Here is a 24,886-nt window from a genome sequence, read left to right on the forward strand (position 1 = left end):
CGAAGGGTAAAATTAAACGCCCGGAAGAGCAATTGCCGCGGTGCCTTTGTAAGGCTTGGGTCGCCTTTAGCTAGCGCCATCTTCCTCATCCTCGAACTTTCGGGTATACTTGGACACCATATCCCCTTCCTAATCTATTCGCAGGTGCGTGAAAAGGCTTCTCGTCCGTCGCATCCGCATAAAATGTTCAGAACATGTAACGCAAAACTAATGCAAAGGTAAAATCGTCCACAAGACAAGATGACCGCACTCAACCAAAGGAAAGAATATGGCCTTCTGTACGTGATTCGTCGCGCATTTTTTTACGCAACATATTCGCCTGTGTAGTCTCTTTCTGGACGTTCCGCACTGCTTTCCTGCAACGAAGCCATACGAACGAGTTCATGCTCAGACCCTTTTAAATTAATTCGGGCCTCAAATGTTTCCCATAAAAAGAAATACTATATAAATTATAGTATGTAGGAAAATGTGCCGCGAATGCGTGCCGACCTGGAGAAAATGTGGGGCAAGCTTTTTACTCAATATGACAATAAATAAAAAATAAATATGTTGTTTTTATTGGCGCAAGGGCCAGATATGGCCAAAGAACGCCATGACAAATGGTGATAGTTTTTGAATGTACTATAAATAGAGTGGTCTGCGAGTTAAATGGTTGATGTACGTGGCTGTAAAAGGGCCTAAAAGAACGACGCTGTAAATTGCGTAAAATATATTGCAATTAAAATAATGACAATAACTAATGATTAGAGTTATTAATATAAAAATTTCGTTACAAATTAATGATGTACTAAAACGTATACAATAGCACTAGTGCCTCAAGAGGTTCCTTGAAATCAAGGGCTGAGTGGCACGTGCTATACAAGCTTTTTGCACTGCAGCTGCAGCCGGCAAGACGATGCTGCGCTACAGACACCCTGGCCAGATGATTTGTAAAGTGTTTGCATCTGCTAAGAACTTTAAGACCGCAGTAAAATCAAAAAGCGGCTCATGGCTAAGAAAGAATGCTGGGGGAAGAGGGATGTGCTCACGATATGCAGGATAAAAGTGCTTTTTACGCTGGGCTTCTATTTCCGGGCACTGGACAAGAACATGGCTGACTGTAAGAATGTCGCCACACCTATCACATTTTTGAGGATCACTTCCAGAAAGGAGGCATGAGTGCGTGCCATAGGTATAACCTATTCTTAACCTGCAAAGAAGCACTTCCTTGTATCTTGGCGTTTTTTCGCACATCCATTTCCCTATTTTTGGTTTGATCATATGTAGCTTGTTTGACACTTCGTTGTCCCACTGCCTTTGCCAACCTCTCCGCAGCTGATGGCGCAAGAAAGGCTTTAGGTCTGTGGGAGGGATAGGTATGTTTGTGTCTGTATATTTAAAAACGACTGACGTGGCACTTTCGTCTGCAGCTACATTGTCTTTTATGCCTCTATGGCCAGATACCCAGCACACTATGACCACTTGATTGCCCATGTAAGCTGAGCATAACCCGCTGTAGAGTTCGTTAAAAACTGCATTCTTGTGTTTTCATAGACTCATTAAAGCTCTACCGATGCTCAATGACTCTGAACACAATTGCTTTCGTAACATTCATTAGCTTTATGTGTAACTGCCTACAGGATTGCGTATGCTTCCATTGTAAAAATACTTGTATGCGGATTTAGTGCACCGGACGTTGAAAAAGACGGTCCCAGAGCAGCGTAAGCAACACCAACAGGAGATTTGGAAGCGTCTGTGTAAAATTCTGCACACGAGTACTTCGCCTGAAGCTCAAGGAAGTGCGAATGTATATGAGTCTCAGGTGCGTGCTTGGAGATCTCTATGAAAGAGACATTGCACTCAATAGTCTGCCACTCCAAAGGTGGTGGAAGCGGACTGGGAGCCGTTAAGACATTCTCTTGAACTAGTATGCCTGTTTCTTCAGCCGACGCTTCTAGGCGCAAGGACAAAGGAGTCCTCACAGACGGCCGGTTTTGACACAGCCTCGCAGCCGATATGTCCCTTACAGTGGAATGGCATGGGTGTTCTACATCTGCCTTTACCTTCAAGGAGTAAGATAGACACACTCAATATGAAAATGAGTGGTTTCATTTGGACCCAAAGATGACAGCATTCTTGCTTTTAAAGGTAGACAAGATCTTATTAAAATATGTTTCGGTGTGAAACTTCTGCTGGGAAAACTAACCGCATCAGCTTTTTGGCACACGTAGTGTGTTACCCACGAGGACTTTTCGCGGCAACGGCAGACACTAAATTATAACTATTACTCGCAACTGCTGGAGCGCGACAGGTTGAGTTGAAACAGCTGCTAAACGTACAAATAGTTGATCCGTTCCTGCACGGCAACGTCACACCATTCGTAAGACAATGCAGTAAGTTCACAACTCTGCGTTAGAGCTTCTCCGAGATTTCCTTCACATGGAAATTTCTCATTACTACGTGTTTCCCTGCAATAGAGGCGTATCTCAAGGGGAAACCATTTCCCCCAGTGATGATGCTGCCACTAACGTGGTGTCTGAATGAATAAATATTCAGGAGCATTAATCGTTTGCAAATGGTAAATATGGACAATTAGTGGGAAACGCCCGTTGAAATGCAGGGAGATAATGATGAGATATCGTAAAATTTCAACCCGGTAACACGTTCCTTTTATCAGTAGACCAGACCTTTTTCAGCTGTCTTCATGAGACAGCTCTCCTAGTAGTAGCTCATTAACAATTAACGTAACAATATAAATAAGTGGATGTCAGGGCTAAATAGCGACAGCTACCCAGCTGGCCTTCGGAAAACATGCATATGGTGTCGATCTCATAGAATGATATATCCGAAATATTCGGGCATAATAGTTGGGACACAATGTGTAAAAGGAACTGGAGAGAAAGATTGTTCACCCTTACCCTGTGGCTGTTTTTCATTTTTTTACTGAAATTTCTGAGGTAAGGGCAAGGCACTAAAACGACACGGGGCTATTTGCTATATAACACATGTAGTGTGGACTAACGGTTCTTGCATATCCGAGGGATTATTTTTCTAGACCAATGCAGGCTGCACGTTGAACTAGAAGAAAACCCAATAGTAAACTCACTGTCTAATATATTGTCTGGAGGATTGACACCAGGTACGGCCACGTTTCCGAGCATGGTTGATTACGAATTCATGACGCCTAGTTCACCTGAAAGGGCGGGTCACTGACCTGAGTCATTTTTGGAATGTCGGCGACCTCCAGCTTCTCGATGTAGTCCACCGTGCCATTTTCGCTGCAAGAGCCGCACATTAGGCTTGAAACACCAGCCAGCCGGGCGTGTGCCCACCATTTGAGAGATTTGTATCTGTGACAACAACGCTATACTTAGAGAAATGGGTTTTACGGAAAAGACAGGCAGCATATCTAACGAAATATGGTGAAATAAAATTGCGAAACAATATAAAGCATGTTATTAGGCTTTAGCGCAAGGAAACGCATGACACGAGAGAAGGCACAGAGGACACAGCGCTATTAACAACTTATGATTTCTTGCACTTGGTCACAGTTTGTATAGCACCGTAAAATAAAAAGACGGAAAGGGAGTAACGTCACCACAGCATCACAGATCGCGTAACAGCATAACAAGCCACCGCTACCGTGAAAAGAATCGTATCTCCTTTTCTGACAATGCGACAGATTGGCAGCTCACGCAATCCTTGTTTCTGCTCATTGTAAACGTCTCTACAATTTCCATTATCACTTGATGAGAATGTCTGGCCATCACTGTAGTCTTTAAACAAAGGTTTGCAGCCATAATGGAGGTTCATGGCACATTTTGGCATCTATTTAAAGCGAAAGTTTCGTGAACCGATTATTAAATAATGAATTTTCTCATTTCGTTTCTGCGGATTTAGTGTTAACGAAACTGGCACGTCCGTGTTTTCTCGCGCAACCATGCTACGTAATGTGAGCAAGTGGTCGCGAGATCGAATCCCGGCCACGGCGGCCGCATGTCGACGAGGGCGAAATGCGAAAACGCTCGTGTACTTAGATTTAGGTGCACGTTAAAGAACCCCAGGTGGTCCAAATTTCCGGAGTCCACCACTACGGCGTGCCTCATAATCAGATGGTGGTTTTGGCAGGTAAAACCCCATAATTTATTTTTTTACGTAATGTGGGAGATCTTGTATTCTGTTATAATTATTTATTTTATTTACTTTAAATTCCCCAGTCGCTTACTGAACAATCCCCGCTTATGAACATGTGCTGTATTTAGAAATCATCATCATCATTATAAAAATTAAGCCAGTTCCACACATTTGATCTTAGCCCAAAAGGCCGGCCGCATTTCGATGGGGGCGAAATGCGAAAACACCCGTGTGCTTATATTTAGGTGCACGTTTAAGAACCCCAGGTGGTCCAAATTTCCGGAGCCCCCCACTACGGCGTGCCTCATAATCAGAAGTGGTTTTGGCACGTAAAACCCCATAATTTAATTTAATTTTTTAAAGCCAGTTCCACGCTTGTGAAATCTGATAAAACAACGGAGCTCTGCAAGCGCGGGTTTATGGCGTAATGGGTATGACGCTCGCCTCCGGACCGTGAGTACCCGGGTTTAAATACTGCCTCGCCAAGAAAGTTAACATTTTTTTTCGCTCTCTGTCTCTCTCTTTCTCCCTTTATTTCCCTGTCTCTCTCTCGCTATCATTTTCTCTTTCTCTCGTCTATAGCAAGTTGTGTTTCAATCGTCGGTACAATGCAACCATACGGCTCCAACAAATACAGGTTCTGCAAACATGGGTGTTAGCGCAGTGGTTATGGCGCTAGCCTTCGGACTGGGGGTACCCGGGCTCGACTCCCGCCTCTCCAAGAAAGTTCATTTTGTTATATTTATTAAATGCGAAGCATTTCTTGACGGCGGCTCTGTCCGTCCCTCCCGTGTCCCACACCCCCACAGCGCATGCGCGTCCCCTCCCCCCTCTCTCTCCTACGCTTACCCCCTTTTCTCCTCTAAGAATCCTCTACGGAGCGGCGCCCACGTGCCACACCACAGCGCATGCGCGTCCCCTCCCCCTCTCCCTCCTCGCCTACGCTCCCCCCTTTCTGTCTAGGAATCCGGAGCGGCGCGCACGACAGGTGGTGCGACAGCTGCACACTCCGCTGGGGGCGCCGCGGTAGTTCCGCGGTATGAAAATGACGGAGCGCGCGCACCTCATTCTCTCTCCTGTGCAGCGCCGCGATGAGCGCTCGGGCCGCTGCCGCGAAACCATCTCCCGCTGAAGCTAACCATCTCCCCGCTGCTTCGCATACACACACGGTTCCCTTTAGCGGAAAATGGAGTATTTCTTTTCTTTTTTCTCGCTCTCCATCTGTGTTTTTCTTTCTCTCTTTGCAGCTCATCTCCTACGTTCAGCTTTCACTACTGATCAACGCTCGGCACCGTTCAAGCTCGGCCTTAAACAGCTCGCTTCCTGGCCAATGACCCATTGTGGGTATGAACCATACTAGTAAATCATAATTATCGCTGATCAAGCAGCGATTACTCATATCGCTACTTGCTGGCACGATATGTACCACCCGGTTCTCGGCCAACTCCACGTTGTGGGCATGTGCCACATTATCGACGTTATAATCAACACGCGGACACACTTCTTTATTGCCCAATTTGCTCGTTCTGGGTATGTGCTCTAGCATGGAAATTTAAATCATCATCAATAGGCGGCGATCATTTAAAAGAGTTAGTGGTACGAAGTGTACCACAGATCCTTAGCAATTTCCCCGTCTGTAGAGTGTGCCATAGTAGGGACATTATCTTGCTAATGAGCGCCAGGATCCAATCTGAAAGAGCGGTGTTGGCATCACGAAACATGCGTTACATGCGTTAGCGATCTAACGGTTACAGCATCGGGCAATTGCTATGGCGTCTGTGGCATGGGCTATTGCAATCCCGCACCGGACGCGCTATCTTTGAAGAGTGAGAGAGAATGTACTCGGCCAGAACCCGACCAGTGACCGACCGACAGACCAGCCAATCAACCCAGCAAAACTGAGGGAAGGCAGGCAGAGAAAGCTTCATTTTAAGACGTTCTCGTATATTTGCGTGAACGGAACTGAAGAATCGGCCTCTATTACAATCTGTTTAATAGAGGCTATAATTTTTCTCGTGATGCACGTCTGCGTGCCAGCATGCAAGCTGCCCGTAACGCGTACAGTTCCCGCCGTAGGTGCTTACAGGTGCAAAAATTGAATTCGGCGGTAAGTGTACCGACTCTACCTGTGAACCGAGGTCTGCATTTCCCACTAATCGTAACAACTGAATGCCGCGTAAATGATCTGCTACAGCACACACACATTGTCAGCTATCCGTTTTCCATAGTAATGTGGTAGAACACTGTCGCAATCAGACACGCGTCACACGGCTATTTAAAAGTTCAAGGCGACAACAGTCATAATTCTTTAGCAAAAGACCATATGCCGCGCAGCGGTTCTTCCGACAGGCTGACCCACTTGTGTTGTTGAATGCGCTAGTGTTTTGAAGGCAACTTTGGTCGTCTCATATGTGACCGTGAGTGATTGGTACGCGTAAGGTATCCAAAATATTGAAGCATGTCAAGCATTTTCCTTTGCTTCCATTTAGTGCAGTGTGTTCTGTCTCCCCGTCCCTTTTCCCCAGTGTAGAGTAGCAGGCCAGAGAAAGTTACAGCTCAGGCCGACCTCTCTGCCTTCCTGTCAATAAATTTCTCTCTATGTAATCCAAAATTGCGTAAGACTCGACAAAAGTTGTAGCTCCCAAGTCAAGGCTTCTTCCAGTAGCAGTTTTCGCATTGTATAATTTAATGACGCCTACTTCAAGGAAGTGCGTGAGCATGCTAAGGTAAATACCTGCAACCCTGCGAATTTTACGATTCGTAAAATCTCGCAGACACGACACGGTGCGTGTGGAAAGGGGGATGAATATTTCTTAGGATTTTGTTTCACCGTGAGCACACACTTTTGATAGGATACCGGCACAACTGATTAACAATAATTGAACTTGTGACGCAGAACACGAGCAGCAATAAACTCAGAAAATCACAGAATGACAATCCGCGCATTGTTTTGAGGTTAACAGTGGCATCTGCAGCGGTGTTCATTCTGTCTATTGCGCCTGCTGTAGGAACTTGTTTGAATGAAGCTCATGGAATCCTTTCCGTGTCCTTTCATCAGCAGTGATTTCGAAGAATGTCTTCGTAGACCGACGAGCGAGAAATTATCACGAACATGATTTTTCGCCAAATTTCACGCAACATTCACGAAATTATAGAACGAACTAAAATTCGTACACTTTACGAATATTTCGCGAGAGTTGGCAGGTTTCTAGATATTCCACCTCTAATGGCGGGGGACTAATCTTGCATTCGTAGGGCTGTGCATGGCGGCGAACACGCTGGGTGTGTCAGGACACCATATGCAATAGGAAATTCAGCAGAGCGCGCGGGACCCAGAAAAATTCAGCGCTCGTACTGCTCTCGCCCGCATGTCTGCCCTTCACGATGGTGGAGGAAACTTAATGTACACACATCAGGGTCGGCATATTACAAGATGTTCAATTGAGAAATACCTGATTATCTTTTCCCTTGACCATAGCTTCTGTAGTTAATTTTTTTCTTAAATACAAGGGAACTATGCTAGGTTTAAAAATATATTTGACGAGTCTTTATGCAGCAAAATTAGTGCTCCATTAATCCGCAAATCATAACAAACCATAGGATTAGCATGTTGGGCTAGTGGGAACATGTCACATTAATAAGGGTATGCCAGCAAACAGAAGTAATAAACGCCTAACGATTTTTCCCGCTTGTTAGCATACCCTTACGAAGCATCTTTCCAGGAATTGGGACGCTGTGCCGTCGGTGCCTACCTGCGGTATTTTTCTCCATTTTTAAAGCAGTGAAAGTCGATGCACGTTCGGAACTCCACGTAGGGATTCAGGCCGGGCTTCTTAATTTCCGGGGAATCGTCGATTGCCATCACTTCGGCGTCAAAGATGATCTTGTGAGTCCCCAGCTGGCCGCGGAGGACTGCATGGTACGTTTGCGTTTCGTCGACAACGTTATTGTTCTCGTGAAGAACGCTAGGTTGGCCTGCATTGCAAATAATCGAGTGTCACATAAGTATGCCATAATTCTTTTAAATTCAAAGCATTTCTTCTCGAACATTTGCTACTTGGACAGTATCTGTCTATGTATCTAGATCTATCTATCTAGCCGCCTACGTCTGTGCTCTCATGGTCGTTTTGTTAATTTGGTATGTACCAAAATTGGCATACTATAAAAAGAGTATATGACGAACATAAGTGATATGTGATGGCATGAATGCCATGACTTGCGTGTCATGTAGGCCATGGAACAGCCGCCTACGTCTTGGTGCTTTCATGGTCGTTTCGTTAACTTGGTAGGCACCAAAATTGGCATAGTATGACAGGAGTGTATGACGAACATAAGTGATAGGTCATGCCATAATTGTCATGACATGTGTGTCATGAACGTCATGACAATGACCCAGCGAAAAATATTAACACTCAAAAACTACTGAAATTAGTTTGGACGTGGACACTGATGATGGCAGGAATCAGTCATGAGCATGACTCAGCAAAAATAACAATGACTCAGCGAAAAAATATTAACACTCAAAACGCCCTAGAATGGGTTCGGACGTGGGCACTAAGTGACGAAAACACTAAAAGATGATGGTAGAAGTCATAATCATGACGCAGCAAAAATCACAATGACTCAGCGAAAAAGATAATTACTCAAAAACCACTGAAATTGGTTCGAACGTAGACACTGAGTGAAGGAAACACTAAAAGATTGTGGTAGAAGTCAAAGTCATGACCATGACTCAGCAAAAATTAGAACTAAGCGAAAAAGATTAAGACTCAAAAACCAATAAAATGAGTTCGGGTGTGGTGCTAAGTGAAGGAAAAGGCTGAAGGTTGAAGTCCTAGTCTTGAGTATGACTAAAGCTTTCGCCTTAAGGTCTCTTAGGAGTAGCTAAAGGGACTCCTGAGGACTCATGACATGAATGTCATGACATGCGTATCATGTAGGTCATGAAATAGCTGCCTACGTCTTGGTGCTCTCATGGTCGTTTCGTTAACTTGGTAGGCTCCCCGCAGACTGCTTCGCATAACATCGATTCCCACAAGGCGTGGGATATGCCAGCTTTTTTGACATCACAATAATTTTGTAACTGCACAATTGTGATTAAATGTTGGAAAAGCAAACTACAAAACCCCACTTGTCGGAGTAAGAGGCAATTGCCACCCGTCTTAACTAAAAGACGAGATATAGTAAGTATTTGCTGAATAATAAATTATGACATTTGTTAAGCAACTACTGAGCACTCGTAAAATGTATAGGTAAATACAGAAATCTCTGAAGCACACGATATTCTACGTTCTTATAGGTATGTAGTTTAAAATGCAGACCTGAAAGTCAATGCAGAGTTATGGTGTTGTAAGCAAATGGCGAGATATTAAAAAAATACGATTCGTACCACAGGTCAAGCAAATTTATATACAGAACTTTTATGCATTTCGCACCCTCATCGAAATGCGGACGCAGTGGCTCCGTTACGATGCAGGCAAAATGATAAAATTCTCGTTTACTTCGGGATTTTACACACAACCCCGAGAGCAAGAGCGCTATGCCATTACCGCTGGGCTACCATGCCGGATGCATAATAATTGGGGTGTGCTATTATTACATACTTTTATTGCCAAAGCAATTATATGGACAATCCACGCGCATTTATGTCAGCGCAGTCGTCGCCGTGAGGTTCCGTGTAAAGTCCACGGGCGATAAAATTGTCGCCGCGCGCCGTATGCTCTATGGGCGAGTGACAGCGTGCGAGGATGAGCCGGCGATCCCGCCTGAGTATCTCACGCTAGCGAACGAAGCGGGAAGGAAGCGCTACGTCTTCCAGTCGCGTGCACAGGTCTGAAGGGAAGGGGGGGGGGGGGGGGGGGGGTTGCGCGATTTTTGGCCGTGCGCGCCCACCGGACAGCAAGGCTCCGGGTGGAGGGAAGGGAGGGGGACGGCCGCGTACCCGGGTACTACGCCGCGCGCTCCCGGCCGGGCGGCTGTATCTTGAAAGCCATGTGCGGCGGAGGCAGAGTCCTTCCTCCCTGCGCTGTGTTTTCGCGTCTAAGATCGCGTTGGTGCGAGCGATCGGACGAAGGCCAATTCTTTCGCTGCCGCAGCCGCACTTTCTCACTACAGCGTTTTGACAGCAAATTTCCACGGTCATCCAGTGAGATGCGTTCATGTTTACTTCTGCGCGCGCGACACCATGCTTGTTAATTTAGTTAGTATGCCTATGTTTACAAGTTAATACGGGCTATAAAACTACTATCCCTACTTCGTATAGCTTGGTATAGTCCTTGGTTGCGCCTAAACACTACGGAATAAGATGAACCAACAAGCCCAGTCCTGATTCGTATAGCTGTTCACTAGTTTGCTGTCGCAATCGATGATTCGCCTTTCGGTTGAAACTGCGACTTTTTTCGTTTACTACTGTAATCGATTTACCACAATTTGCATAATATATAACAATGCTATTCTTGAGAATATTGTTAGCCACACATCGTTTTTTGGTGTTCTCAGTGCTGTTAATATATTTCCCTTTCATGGAGCACCAATGCGGTATTCAAAAAATCGTTCCCTATGCTGAAAAATTAGTTATATTGGGAGCCATGTGCATCCATCATTATGCTTTGAAATTGTTCAAAACTGACTTTCGGTGGAAAAGCGTTAAGAAAACCACAAAGCCTTCATCACCATCAGCCTATATTTACGTCCACCGCAGGATGAAGCCCTCTCCCTGCGATCTCCAATTACCCATGTCTTGCGCTAGCTGATTCCAGCTTGCGCCGTCAAATTTCCCAACTTCATCACCCCACCTAGTTTTCTGCCGTCCTCGACTGCGCCTCCCTTCTCTTGGTATCCATTCTGTAACTCTGATGGTCCACCGGTTATCCATCGTACGCATTACATGGCCTGCCCAGCTTCATTTTTTGCGTTTAATGTCAACTAGAATATAGGTTATCCCCTTTGTTCTCTGATCCGCACCGCTCTCTTCCTGTCTCTTAAGGTTAGGCCTAAAATTTTTCGTTCCATCGCTCTTTGTGCGGTCCTTAACTTGTTCTCGAGCTTCTTTGTTAACCTCCAAATTTCTGTCCCATATGTTAGCACAGTTAGACTACAATCATTGTACACTTTTCTTTTCAACGACAGTGGTAAGCTCCCAGTTGGGCTTTGGCAATGCCTGCCGTATGCACTGCAACCAAATTTTATTCTTCTGTAAATTTCTTTCTCATGATTAGGGACCCCTGTGAGTAATTGACCTAGATAAACGTACTCCTTTACATACTGTAGAGGCTGACTGGCGATCCTGAATTCTTGTTCTCTAGCCAGGCTATTTAACATTATCTTTGTCTTCGGAATGTTAATCTTCAACCCCACTCTTACACTTTCTCGGTTAAGGTCCTCAATCATTAGCTGTAATTCGTCCCCATTGTTGCTCAATATGACAATATCATCTGCAAACCGAAGGTTGTAGAGATATACGCCGTTGATCTTCACTCCTAAGCTCACTTCCCAGTCTATGAGCTTGAATACTCATAAACATGCAGTGAATGGCATTAGAGAGATTGTGTCTCCTTGCCTGACCGTATTCTTGATAGGTATCTTTCTACTTTTCTTGTGGAGAACCAAGGTTCTTGTGCAATCTTTGTAGATATTTGCCAAGATATTCCCGTATGCCTCCTGTACTCGCTTTCACAGTGCCTCTATGTCTGCTAATACCTCTACTGAATCAAATGCTTTTTCATATTCTATGAAAATCATATACAGAGGTTGATTGTACTCTGCACATTTCTCTGTTACCTGATTGATGACATGGATATTATCCATCGTAGAATATCCCTTCCAGAAGCCAACCTGTTCTCTTGGTTGGCTGAAGTCAAGTGTTGCCCTGATTCAATTTTAAATTCTCTTGGTGAATATTTTATACACTACTGAGAGCGAGCTAATGGATCTATAATTCTTCACTTCTTTAACGTCTCCCTTCTTATGAATGAGTGTAATGTTGGCGTTCTTCCAGCTTTCTGGTACACTTGAAGTCATGAGGCAATGCATAAAAAGGGCTGCGAGCTTTTCAAGCATGATATCTCATTCATCTTTGAATAAATCAACTGTTATTTCATCTTCTCCGGCAGCTTTTCCCCTGGTCATGTCTTTCAAGGCCCTTTTAACTTCATCGCTAGGTATAGAAGGAGCCTCTGTATCCTGTTCATCACTACTTGGAGTGAAAGTAGGTTGGCTGCTCTGGGAACTGTAGAGCTCAGTATAGAATTCTTCCGCTGCTTTTACTATGTCATCCAAATTGTTGATGATATTACCCTGCTTATCTTTCCGTGCATACATGTTGCCTTGGCCTATGCCAAGGTTTGTTCGCTGGTTTCAATGCTGCGTCCATATTTTACTGCTTCCTCAAACTTTTCCACGTTATAAATTCGGATATCCCTTACTTCATTTTTATTGATCAGTTTCGACAGTTGAGCGAATTCTATCTCATCTCTCGAGTTTGACAGTTTTATGTTTTGCCGTTTCTTCATTAGGTCCTTTGTTACTTGGGGGAGCTCACCTACTGGTTGCCTTGGTGCCTTACCTTCCACTTCAATTGCTGCTTGTAATCAGCCTAGTTACGGTTTGATTCATAATCTCTATGTTGTTTTCATCTTCCTATTCTGAAGCTGCATATTTGTTTGCGAGCACCAGCCAGAATTATTCGGCTTTTACCCTCACTGCGTCTAGGTTGGCTTGTTTCCTCTTGACTAATTTCACTCTTTCTCTCTTCAAATTGAGAGAAATCCTAGACCTCACTAACCTATGGTCACTGCACTTTACCCTACCTAACACTTCTACATCCTGCACTACGCTGGGATCGGCAGAGAGTATGAAATCAATTTAATTTCTTGTTTTTTTATTAGGGATTTTCCAGGTCCACTTCCTGTTGCTGCGCTTCAAGAAGGTACTCATCATTCGGAGGCTATTCCGGTCCGCGAATTCTACCAACATCTCTCCTCTAGCGGGCCTTGAATCAATGCCGTAGTTGCCAATTGTTTGCTCGCCAGCCTGCTTTTTCGCCACCTTTGCATTGAAGTCGCCCATGACTACAGCATGGCAGCGTTTGCACCTGTCTCATTGCTAAGTGAACATCTTCACAAAGCTGTTCTATTTCTTCATCATCGTGACTTGAGGTTGGGGCGTAGGCATGTACAAACTTCATTCTATACATCCTATTCAGCTTTATTACGACAACTGCTACCCTCTTATTTATGCTGTAGAAATCATCAATGTTGCCCGCTATGTCCTTATGTACTAGAAATCCCACTCCGAATTCTCTCCTATCGGGAAGACCTCTGTGGCAGAGGACGCGGTCATTAGTCAGTACTGCATAAACCTCCCCAGTTCTTCTAACCTCACTAAAGCCAATAATATCCCAGGGAATACCTGATAATTCTTCAAATAGCCCTGCTAAACTAGCCTCACTCGATAGGCTGCGAGTGTTGAACGTTGCTAAGTTCAGTTTCCAGTGGCGGACTGTCGGGACTCAGAGACTCTTAGCACCCATTGCCGCGTCGCAGGTCAGACCGCCGCCTTGGTCAGGTGCCCCGCAGCCGCTGGGAACTGAGGGCCAAAAGTAAATTGTAGGAGTCATGAGGGCGGTAGGGACCGAATACTGCACCAGGGAAGCCAATTCCTGTTCTGGTGAAGGCGAGCCTTTGTTGAAGCTTAGTGGGTCTACCTCCGTTGGTTGCACCTTGATTGGTATTGCCCCACTAACTCTCAGCAATACTTTTTTTTTCTTTTTTCGGGTTCAGGCGCCACTCCATGCCTTAAAGTATAGTCGGCTGAAAAAAAATCGAACAGAACACTGCACGTCTATGCATACAACACCAAAATCCTCCAACTTAACTGCAGAATGACCCTAAATAAGTGATAATTGAAATGTCATGTTATTCGTACTCTGCATCCGTTATTAATGCATGTAATAGTTCCACTGAGAGCCTCGTGGACTTCGCGTTTCTACTATCAGACTCGCTCTCACTTTGCGGTGAACTCTTGCGTGCGACTCACGCATTAAAGAAACAAAAACAAAAAACTTCCGCAAATACGTGTTCAAGACAACAAGAAGATTCGCGCTTATTGATTTATTACTTCCAAAGTCTAAATGAAACTCCAATGCTGCCGTCGTCTAAATACACGTCCGAGACACGCACAGCATTAGACATACCCTTACATAATACGTCGAAGAAATCTGTAGAGTATACCATTACTAAAAGCGATCCCCGTAGCCCATTTCTAAAGCACGGTACTCTCTTCGTTTGTGCGGGAACAACCATCCGTTGATTTCCAAAATCATCTGAAGTCGACTGCAGAACAACCAGTGTCTAACATGATACAGCGTTATTTTCAGGACTCGCGAAATCCGAAAAGAAAGTCCTAGTTTAACGGAAGCTCACGCGAACTGATGATGATGTGTGGTGTTTTATGGCGCAAGGGCCAGGTATGGCCAAAGAGCGCCATGACAAATGGTAATGTTATCGATGAACTGTGGATGGCGTGGACAATAAATTCCTCAAAGTAGATCTTACATGGCTGTAGAAGGGCCTAAAAAACTGTCGCTGTAAATGGCGTAAAACATGTAAGTGGTAAAATAATGACACTACCTAGTTAGTGATGTGGGCTATGGCAAATGGGTTTCGTTAAAAACGTATGATGTAAGACATATAACAGTGATACTAGGGCTTGAAGAGAGCCCTTGAATACAAGGGCCGTTAAACACTTGCTAAACCCCTTCTACTGGGCGGGCGCGGCACACCACAGGGCGCAGTGTTATCCCCTCTCCTTTTCAATATCGCCCTAATAGGCCTCCCGCCGCTCCTCGATAACATCCCGGGGATCCGGCATGGCATATATGCAGACGACAATACCATCTGGTCGTCCACGGGGTCCATCGGGGCAATGGAGAGCCGCTTGCAGGAAGCAGCAGACGTGGTGAGCGACTATGCTAAGTCTTGCGGCCTCAACTGCGCCCCCCAAAAGTCAGAGCTACTCCTGGTCTCACCGCGAAAGAAGCATGCATCCGACTCGCCCACTATCAACATACAACTGGAGGGACACACCATCGTTCCGTCTCAGAGCGTAAAGATATTGGGAATGGTTTTGCAGTCGGATCGCACCAACACAATATTAATTAACAAGCTTAAGAATACTACAGCCCAAGTTACCCACATGATCCGGCGAATAACAACCAAGACAAGAGGCATGGGGGAGGCGGACACGCTTCGGCTTGTCCAAGCCTTCGTCGTGTCTCGAATAACTTACGTTATTCCATGCGCACTACTGAACGCAAAGGAATTCACAAAAATCAACACAATGATCAGAAAGGCATATACGCAGGGACGATGGGCCTGCCAATCAGTACATCAGCAGAACGCCTACTACGACTAGGCGTACACAACACGGCCGAGGAGCTCATCGAGGCACATTTATCCAGCCAGCGAACAAGGCTGGCTGTTACGGAAGCGGGGAGGTCCATCCCCTTACGCCTGGGGCTATCTGCTCCTCTCAGCCATCCGCCGCCTCAGACTGTTAGCTTACCCATGCCATCCGGAGCAACATCACCGTACCTCCTCTACCTCGCAACATGCACCCAGTGCACCACGCACAGCGAAGGGAGGCCCGGGCTCGGGCCATACACAAGCGATACGGGACTTTGCCCTCTACAGCCTACACGGATGCGGGGTCTTACCCCAGACGCGCAGCCACAACAGCCACCGTAATCGTCAACAAAAAACATCGGAGCAGCATTTCGCTCACCGGATACAATCCCCTCCAAGCCGAGGAAGCGGCCATAGCCCTCGCGCTCTCCCAAACACAGGTTGAAGTCATAGTTACCGACTCCCAACAGGCGTGCCGCAACTTCGATAGCGGCAGAATTCATGCCACTACTAAGGTAGATATACCTGGTAGCGAAGCTTCAATAGAAGCCCATACGTTCAAAACATGGTTGCTTACCGGCGGTTCATGGGGCTTAGCGCCTTCTGTGTGAGGAGGGAACACTTCCGGCGGAAGAAAAAATAATTTGACGTCATATCCGTCAAAAACAGAAGTGACGTCGTTTTGTTCTCATAGGCGCGAAATTTGTTTTCGGAGGCCTGCCATTAGAGCTGTATATTCAAATGCCCCGCCATTCGACTTCATGGGCGTTCCGAGTTTTCAGCGCGAAAAGCGATGCCGGAAAAGATCAGCCGTACGGGTGTCGAAATCGCATCGCTGCACAGAACATACTTTCTTAGGAGGCCGACGAACACTTTGGGCGTAGATTGCGTTGAGTGCTCGTCCTTTCGTCGGACGCCAAGCCCGTCGGCCAGCGCTGTTGCGCGAAAACAACTAAGTAAACAAGTATCTGACGGTCGCTACTATTACTTTTGACTGCACAGGTTAAGAAACAATAAAACTACCCGCGTCACCTAATTCAGGCAAACGTCGACATGCAACACAACACATGTGAGGGGGGCGTAGTGTAACAGGTGAACTTTACGAGCGCGCCTTTCCACGCACTCCAAGAGTTGCATGGCATTGCAAGTGATAGCGGCGTCAACGCCCACAGCTATCGATGGGCGCTCTCACGGTGGGCCCTGAAAAAAGGTATATATTGATAATGATCTAGTAAAATACAGTTGTATCTTTTTCGCTGTATATTCTGTATATTCAAGCTGTATATTCAAATGCCCCGCTATTCGACTTGATGGGCGTTTCGAGCTTTCAGCGCGGAAAGCGATGCAGGGAAAGTTCAGCTGTACGGGTTTCGAAATCGCATCGCTGCACGTAACATACTTTCTCTGGAGGCCGACGAAAGCTTTGGGCGTAGAGTGCTCGTCCTCGCGTCGGACGCCAAGACCGTCAGCCAGCGCTGTCCCACGAAAACAACTGAAGTAAACAACTATCTGGTGGTCGCAACTCACTACTTTTGCCTGAACAGTTTAAGAAACAATGAAACTACCCCCGTCACTAAATTCAGACAAACGTCGACAAGCAAAGCAACACATGTGACGGGGGCGTGAACTTTACGAGCGGGCCTTTCTGTCCACTTCATGAGCTGCATTGCATTGCAAGTGATAGCGGCGTCAACGCCCGCCGCTATCGGTGGGCGCTCTTACGGTGGGCGCCGAAAAAATGTATTTATTGATAATGATCAAGCAAAATAGAGTTCTTTTTTCGCCATGCGTACAGAAAATTGATTAGGAATTTTATTTTCATTGAATGAATCTAACTGTCTCGCTTTAATTAAAAAACGCTTTTTTCTTTCCCAATGTTTGTTCCCTCCAAACATAGTCGCGCTTCAATCGCTGCTCCCATAACTACCCTTGCTGATATCGGTGACAATTCGTTCTGAACCGCTTTTCGCCCGAAGCTTCGCGACCATTTAGATCAACCTTGCCCCTACGCTCAAGATAATAAATCAAAAGCCGCCAACCAGATCAGTCATAATCATCTGGGCGCCAGCTCATCACGGCGTTCCTGGCAACGAGGTCGCCAACCACGTGGCTCGAGATTTGACCCACCGAGCCGACGCCGAGGAATCTGAACCGGAGCGTATGCACCCTCTAGTCTCATACCAAGACATCACACAACACTACAAGCTAACCCGCAGAACATATGCACCCCCACACAAGTCACTACCTAGAGAGCAGGAGCGATTCCTCCGAGCTCTACGGGTTAACACATTCCCCCACCCAACCATAAACCACCTGATAGACCCTACACAATTCTCTCCGCAACGCCGCTTCTGCGCAGAGCCCGGGTCCCTCAGGCACATAGTAGGGGGCTGCAGAGAGGCACCACTCAATCTTCCGAACCCTTACCACACCAACGAGCTTTGGGAGAGAGCCTTGGCCAGCTCTGACCTCGAAGATCAGCAACGGCTGATTGCGAGGGCCCAGGACGCGGCCCGAGCTCAAGGCATTCTGGGATGAGGACGCCTCTCCAAAGCTGCATTTAGACATTAAAGATGTTTATTCTCTCTCTCTCTCACTTGCTAAAATTACCTGACCAAATGATTTTCAGGGTGTTTACTTCATTGAAGAATTCTAAAACTGTTTTCAGGTTAAAAAGCGGTTCATGGCTAAGAAAATATGATGGGTGAAGAGGTATGTTTTCACGATATGCAGAAGGGAAATACCTTTTGCTCTCTGCTTCTATAGCAAGGCACTGAATAAGAACATGGACAACTGTCAGAATACTGCCGCACTTACAAATCGGAGGATGATTCCCAGTCAAGAGGTAAGAGTGAGTACAGTAAGTGTCCTATTCTTAATTGACAAACAAGCACTTCTTTATATCGTGCCGTTTTCCCAGTTATCCAGTTCCCTAGTTTTGGTTTTATCATGTGTAACTTATTTAGTACCTGGGTATCCCACTCTTTGCCAATGCTTCCTCAGCTTACGGCGTAGAAAATATTTTAGATCTGTGACAGAGATGGGGATATTTGGGTCTGTATCGCTAAAGGTTACTGACGCAGCATTTTTGTCAGCAGCTTCATTGCCTTTTATACCTTTGTGGCCAGGTACCCAGCATACGACAATCATTTGGTTGCACATATATGCGGAACACAATAAACTGTATAGTTCATTAAAAACGGGGTTCTTGTGTTGCCGTAGATTGCTTAGGGCTTTGACCACACTTAGTCTGTGAAGACAATAGCGATGGCGACGTTTGTGAGCCTTATGTGTTGAATAGCCGAGAGTATAGCATATGCTTCCGCTGTAAAGATAGATGTGTGTGGATTTAGTGCCCCAGATGTAGAAAATGAGTCTCCGAGAGCTGCGTAGGAAACCCCTGCAGTGGACTTCGAAGCATCTCTGTAGTATTCTGTGCAGGAGTACTTGTCCTGGAGTTCAAGAAAATGGGAATGTATATGTGCCGCCGGTGCTTGTTTGGATATTTCTATGAAAGAGATGTCACACTGAATAGTGTGTCATTCCCAAGGCGGTGGAACCAAAGCAGGGGCCATTAGTACATCCCCTAGAAGAGGGACCTCTGTTTTTTCTGACAGTGCTAACCGGAGAGACAGAGGAGGCCGGTTTGGTTTGCTGGGCGGTTACGGAACAGCCTGACAGTGGAAATGTCGCGAATGGTAGAATGACATGGATGTTGGATGTCTGATCTAACTTTCAGGGCGTAGGAGAGACTTAAATATGTCCTTTGGAGATCCAGAGACCACTCATTGGACTCAACGTACAGGCTTTCAACAGGACTAGTCCTGAAGGCACCTGTAGCAATACGGATACCCAAGTGGTGAATGGAATCTAGCATCTTCAAAGCACTAGGCGTAGCAGAGTTATAGACTATAGCTGCGTAGTCAACGCGCGACCGTACGAGACTTTTGTACAAGTTTAAGAGGCACCTCCTGTCACTTCCTCAAGATGTCCGGGACAAGATCTTCAGTAGATTCATTGTCTTCAGGCACTTTGCTTTCAGATACTTCAAGTGGGGGATAAATGTTAATTTAGAGTATAAAATGAGGCCGAAAAATTTATGTTCACGGCTCACAGGTAGCTGTTGCCGATTAAGATAAATAGTGGGGTCAGGTACTATATCTCGCTTGTTCGAGAAGAGAACACACGTGCTTTTTAGTGGGTTTAGTTTAAATCCATTCTCGTCAGCCCACTTAGATAATTTGTTTAGCCGAACCTGTACATGTCGCTCGCAGATAGAAATACTACATGATTTGAAACCTATTTGTACGTCATCCACATATACAGAATAAAACATTGTACGTGGTGTGACAGTTTGGAGCGAGTTCATTTTGACAATAAATAATGTACAGTTCAGCACACCACCTTGTGGTACACCAGCTTCCTGTGTGACTTGTCGAGACAGGACGTTACCAACTCTGACACGGAACGTGCGATCAGAGAGGTAGCTCTGAATCACATTTAATAAGTTGCCTCGGATTCCCATTCCAGCCAGGTCACGCAGAATTCCAAAACGCCAAGTTGTGTCGTATGCCTTTTCCAAGTCTAAAAATACTGATAAGAAAAACTGTGTGTACAAAGGCATCACGGATATTTGTCTCGATGCGGACAAGGTGATCTGTTGTGGATCTACCTTCCCTGAAACCGCACTGTAGGGGGTTCGAGTATTTTGTTGCTTTCAAGAAAATGGATGAGGCGCCGGTTAATTTTCTCAAAGAGTTTGCATATACAACTTGTCAGGGCTATAGGCCTATAGCTACTGGCTGACGAAGGGTCCTTGCCTTCTTTGAGAATAGGAATGACGATTGCTTCTTTCCATGCGGACGGAATGTAACCGGCAGAGAACGCGGAATTAAAGAGTGATGGTAGTGTTTTGTGGGTTCCGGGGTTTAGGTGTTTGATCATCTCGTACAAGACTATCACTTCCTGGAGCGGACTTGTTGCAACCATTTAGTGCTGCCTGAAATTCCGCCTTATTAAATGGACGGTTGTAGGGTTCATTTCTATTACCTTTACGATCCAGAGGCAGTCGCTCCGCTTGTTTCTGATATCTCAGAAATGTATCTGAGTAGTGGGATGAACTTGAAATCTTTTCAAAATGTGCGCCTAGAGAATCAGCTTGGTCAATGAGTGTGTCTCCTTGTGTATTTACTAATGGTAGAGGATGGGTTTCGCGGCCTTTTATTTTATTTACCCTGTTCCAGGCTTTTCTTTCATCTGTATATGAATTAATGCTGGAGATGAATCTCTGCCAGCTTTCCCTTTTAGCACGGCGGCGCGTTCTTCTACCTTCCGACTTTATTTTCTTGAAGCTGATTAAGTTCTCGGAAGTTGGAGAGTCGCGAAGGTGACTCCAAGCCTTATTTTGATTTTTGCGAGCTTCCTTACACTCCTCATTCCACCAGGGAATAGGTCGTTTAAAAGGCGATTCGTTCGTTTGCGGGATACAGAGTGAGGCAGCGTCAGTTATAATTGCCGTCAAATATGACACTGCATCATCGATAGGAAATGTACAGATGTCATCCCAGGCCACATATGTCAGCTCTATATCGTTTCCAGTCGGCACCGTCGACTTTCCAACGGGTCAGATGTGGAGCACACTCATCGCCTTTTGTTAATTTTAGGATGACTGGGAAATGGTCACTACCGTATGGATTTTTGATGACGTCCCACTCTAGGTATGGCACAAGTGTACTTGATGCGATACTTAAATCTATAGATGAGTATGTTTTGTGTGCCACACTGTAGAATGTTGGCTCTTTTAGTTAACAAGCACGCATCTGTAGAGAAAAGAAAATTTTCAATTAAGCGCCCTCTTGCATCACAACGAGAATCTCCCAGAGGGTGTTATGTGCATTTAAATCGCCTACTATGATGTAAGGTTCGGGAATTTCTGTGATAAAGCTTTGGAATTCTGTTTTGGAAAGTTGATAGCTGGGAGGGATATATAGAGAACTAATTGTGACTAGCTTATTAAACAGCACGGCTCTGATTGCAACTGCCTCAAGGGGCGTTTGCAGCTGCAAATGCTGGCAGGCGACACCCTTATCCACTATTATAGCCACACCACCAGATGAGGTGAGGGCATCATTGCGGTCTCTGCGGTAAATGGCATATTGTTGGAGAAGGTTAGTGTGTGAAGGATTGAGGGGCGTCTCCTGAGCCCACAGCACCTTTGGATTTAGCTTATGTAACAGTTAATTAATGTCATGAAGATTATGTAATAAACCTCGCACATTCCAATGTATTATCTGCGTAGCCATATTGGAAGTGTTTTGTGCTGTGTGTCAAGGGAGATAAATTATCTCACGAGACCTCTTCAGGGGCGTGATACGGGATTTTTCTTTTCTCCCGGCGCGCTCCATGGAGCTACGCCGTTCCTTCGGCGCCTGGGACGCCGGAGTAGAGCTGCTTGCATCCATCGCCTCGTCAGAGGCGCTGGATGATGCCCGTGAGCGGGCATACTCTGGGGTTTTGGGGGCCGGTCTGCATGAGCAGTGGCCCTGGGACCGGAAGGCCTCGAGGTCTGCTGGCCCTGTGTGGTAGGTGGCGGAACAGCACTGGCTACCCTGCCAGGGGGGCTGATGGCGTAACCGCCGTCACACTCTGTGTGACTCGGGCGGCCGCCGCAGGATGTGAAGGTGGCCCCCGGCGCGCCACATCGGTGTAGGAAGGACTAGACTGATTGTGGGCAGAAAAACGCTTGCGTGCCTCTGGAAAGGAATTGTTTAGTTTGACTTTGAGTTCTATTATTTGTTTTTATTTCTTCCATGACGGGCACGATCGCGAATAGGCGAGGTGGTCTCCGTCACAGTTGGCACAATGGGTTGTGGAGGTGCAGTTGTCTGAGGTATGTTCTTTAGATGCACATTTTGCGCAGGTAGTGCGCCCTCGGCAGCTTTAAGACCCATGTCCAAAACGCTGGCACTTGAAGCATCGACGCGGATTGGGAATGTACGGCCGTACGCGTAGTTTACAATATCCAGTCTCTATTGAATCAGGGAGGTCACTTGTTCCAAATGTAATTATTAGATGCTTGGTTGGAATTTCCTTGTCATCACGCCTTAACTCAATTCGCTGCACTTTTACCACATTCTGGTCTTGCCATCCATCCAATAGCTCGCTTTCACTAAGTTCAAGGAGGTCGTCATCAGAAATGACACCGCGGACAGTGTTCATTGATCTGTGGGGGCCCACAGAGACAGGGATGTCACCAAACGCTACAAGTTTTGACAATTTGTTGTATTGAAGATTGTCACGTACTTCCAGAAGATGGTCGCCTTTGCCCATTTTAGTCACTTTGTTACCAGTGCCGATTGCCTCTGTCAGACTTTTTGCAACAACAAATGGTGATATCGTACGGACTTTCTTAGCTTCATTTTAACTGTGTATCACGTGGTACTTGGGGAAGATTTCTTTCGGTTTCATAAAAAAGTTGAAACTTTCATCGGTGCGCCCCCTCTTCAGGGAGCGATCAAGTAACGGGGGAAAAGCATTTCCCATATAAAAAATGGTAAATTCGGCGGCGATGGTAGCCACCCACCACCGAGCCCAACAAGGGGACGCTACAAGGATGGAATACTTGCAGACGCCAGCCATGCATCGCCGCTATAACCTAATATAAAATACCCAAGGTTGGATAAGTACACCAGGTTAACCCTTGCCGCCCAGAAATACGGAAGTGAGAAGAAGTGACTAGAAGACAGGAAAGATGGAAAAGTGAGAGAGAAAGATGAAAGATTGAAGAGGGGGACAAGAAAAGGCGACTGCCGATTTCCTCCAGGTGGGTCAGTCTGGAGGTGCCGTCTATGTGAAGCAGAGGCCGAAGAGGTGTGTTGCCTCCGCCGGGGGGCCTTAAAGGTCCATACATCCAGCATTAGCTCAGCCTCCAGGATCCCCCTTTCCTCAGACACGGCTAAGCTACGCACGGCTACGCGTGGGAGGTTCCAATCCCGTGTGCTAGGGTCCGTGGTGTCGCAACCAACCAAACGCCTGCTTGCGCACACGCCCCTGCGGGCAGCTCACGCGAACTATCTACATATCTGCGAAAAAAACCACTGACGTTATTCTTTATCGAGCATTCAGCTGTCACGTTTTCTTAAAAGCAAACATCAAGTAAACTGCAAAATTTATCTGGCTCTACCACGATCAGAAGAGGCCAACACTGCCCTCTGCCTAGCACAACGTTACTAAAACTCAAAGTTGTGCCAAAGTATCCTCAGAGAAGTGAATAATAATGAATAAAGCAAAGTAAGTTGCCACCACAAATAATTCTTCCTAATTACAAGAAATATTGTCAGAAGGTCACATCTTATGAACTTCCTATAATTTGGGTGAACTTGTAGCACATCTTATACTGTTGTTTCCAATGTAAATATTGTGGCGTAAAAAAATGGAATCAATGCACGCCAAATTAAAAGATTTCAATGATGGGAACGTTCCACATGACTGCTCTGTAGTCATCAAAATGACGACACTTGATTTTTAATGGTAAAGTAAAATACAGTTATAGAAATTGAAAATAATGTTTGAATTGAAAGTGGAAATAAATGTGCTCCGATACTTCAGCAATATTAGAAATCAGCAATTGTTCCTGTAGTGGTAAACAGCAATAAAATCGTGGTGCAATTTTCAGTTCGAGCAATCAGAATGTGTGCGTACATGTACCTCTTTCAATCTCCAGCACTGAAGCTTCGTTTGAGCGCCACTGTTTTACCACTGAATGTATGGAACATGTAAACAAATATTCCAGTATATCTTGTGCTATGTACTTGCAAGGGCTTAGTGAGAACTACTGTTTCACACATTTAATAAGCGCGAGGAAATCCGAGAATTACGCTTGTCTATAGTGACAGAACTCTTATCTTGATAACAATGTACGCTTTGAGCCATGAAATTTTCCACATCGCCCTTACATTTGCAGCATGCGTGTTTCTAGCCGTTTTACTTCGTATCAGGTCTTTATAGAAATAAATTACTTGTCTTGGAACAGAAAACATTTCCATAAAACACGCTACTTGGTGCATGAATTAACAGAACTGTGGTGAAGCAAATGTCCAAGGATGGCGATATTGCTTCTGTCGTCCCTCACCTTTTGCGGGGCCACGATTCTTGTACTGATCGAATATTTAAGGTTTGGTTCGGGATAATGCAACAACAAGTCGTTCTCCACCATTCATAGTAAGTCAGAGGCTCTTGCTTTTTATAAGCCAAAACTAATGAGCTTAACAAATGAGAAATGGCACAGAACACAGCTTAGGCAAAGTTAACAACCTTTATTTAAACTGTGCAACAGCTTCTGTTTGTTGCTGTCGTTCCTAAAAACCACCAAG

The 24,886-nt window shown here is 45.6% G+C and overlaps 1 protein-coding gene across 2 annotated transcripts in view; it reads right to left on the reverse strand.

The window, feature by feature from the left end:
* The window catches only part of LOC125947385 (decapping and exoribonuclease protein-like), a 67,337-nt gene that overhangs the window by 14,800 nt on the left and 27,651 nt on the right, over nucleotides 1-24,886 (reverse strand). For both annotated transcript variants that reach the window (XM_049672027.1, XM_049672026.1), the window contains exons 3-4: nucleotides 7,866-8,088; nucleotides 3,194-3,329 (exon numbers count right to left, since the gene is read on the reverse strand). In XM_049672027.1, coding sequence (XP_049527984.1) covers nucleotides 3,194-3,329; nucleotides 7,866-8,088 — 359 coding nt within the window. The remainder of the gene's footprint in view (nucleotides 1-3,193; nucleotides 3,330-7,865; nucleotides 8,089-24,886) is intronic.

The sequence above is a fragment of the Dermacentor silvarum genome, chromosome 8 (genome assembly GCF_013339745.2).
Source record: "Dermacentor silvarum isolate Dsil-2018 chromosome 8, BIME_Dsil_1.4, whole genome shotgun sequence".
Lineage (NCBI taxonomy): Eukaryota > Metazoa > Arthropoda > Arachnida > Ixodida > Ixodidae > Dermacentor > Dermacentor silvarum.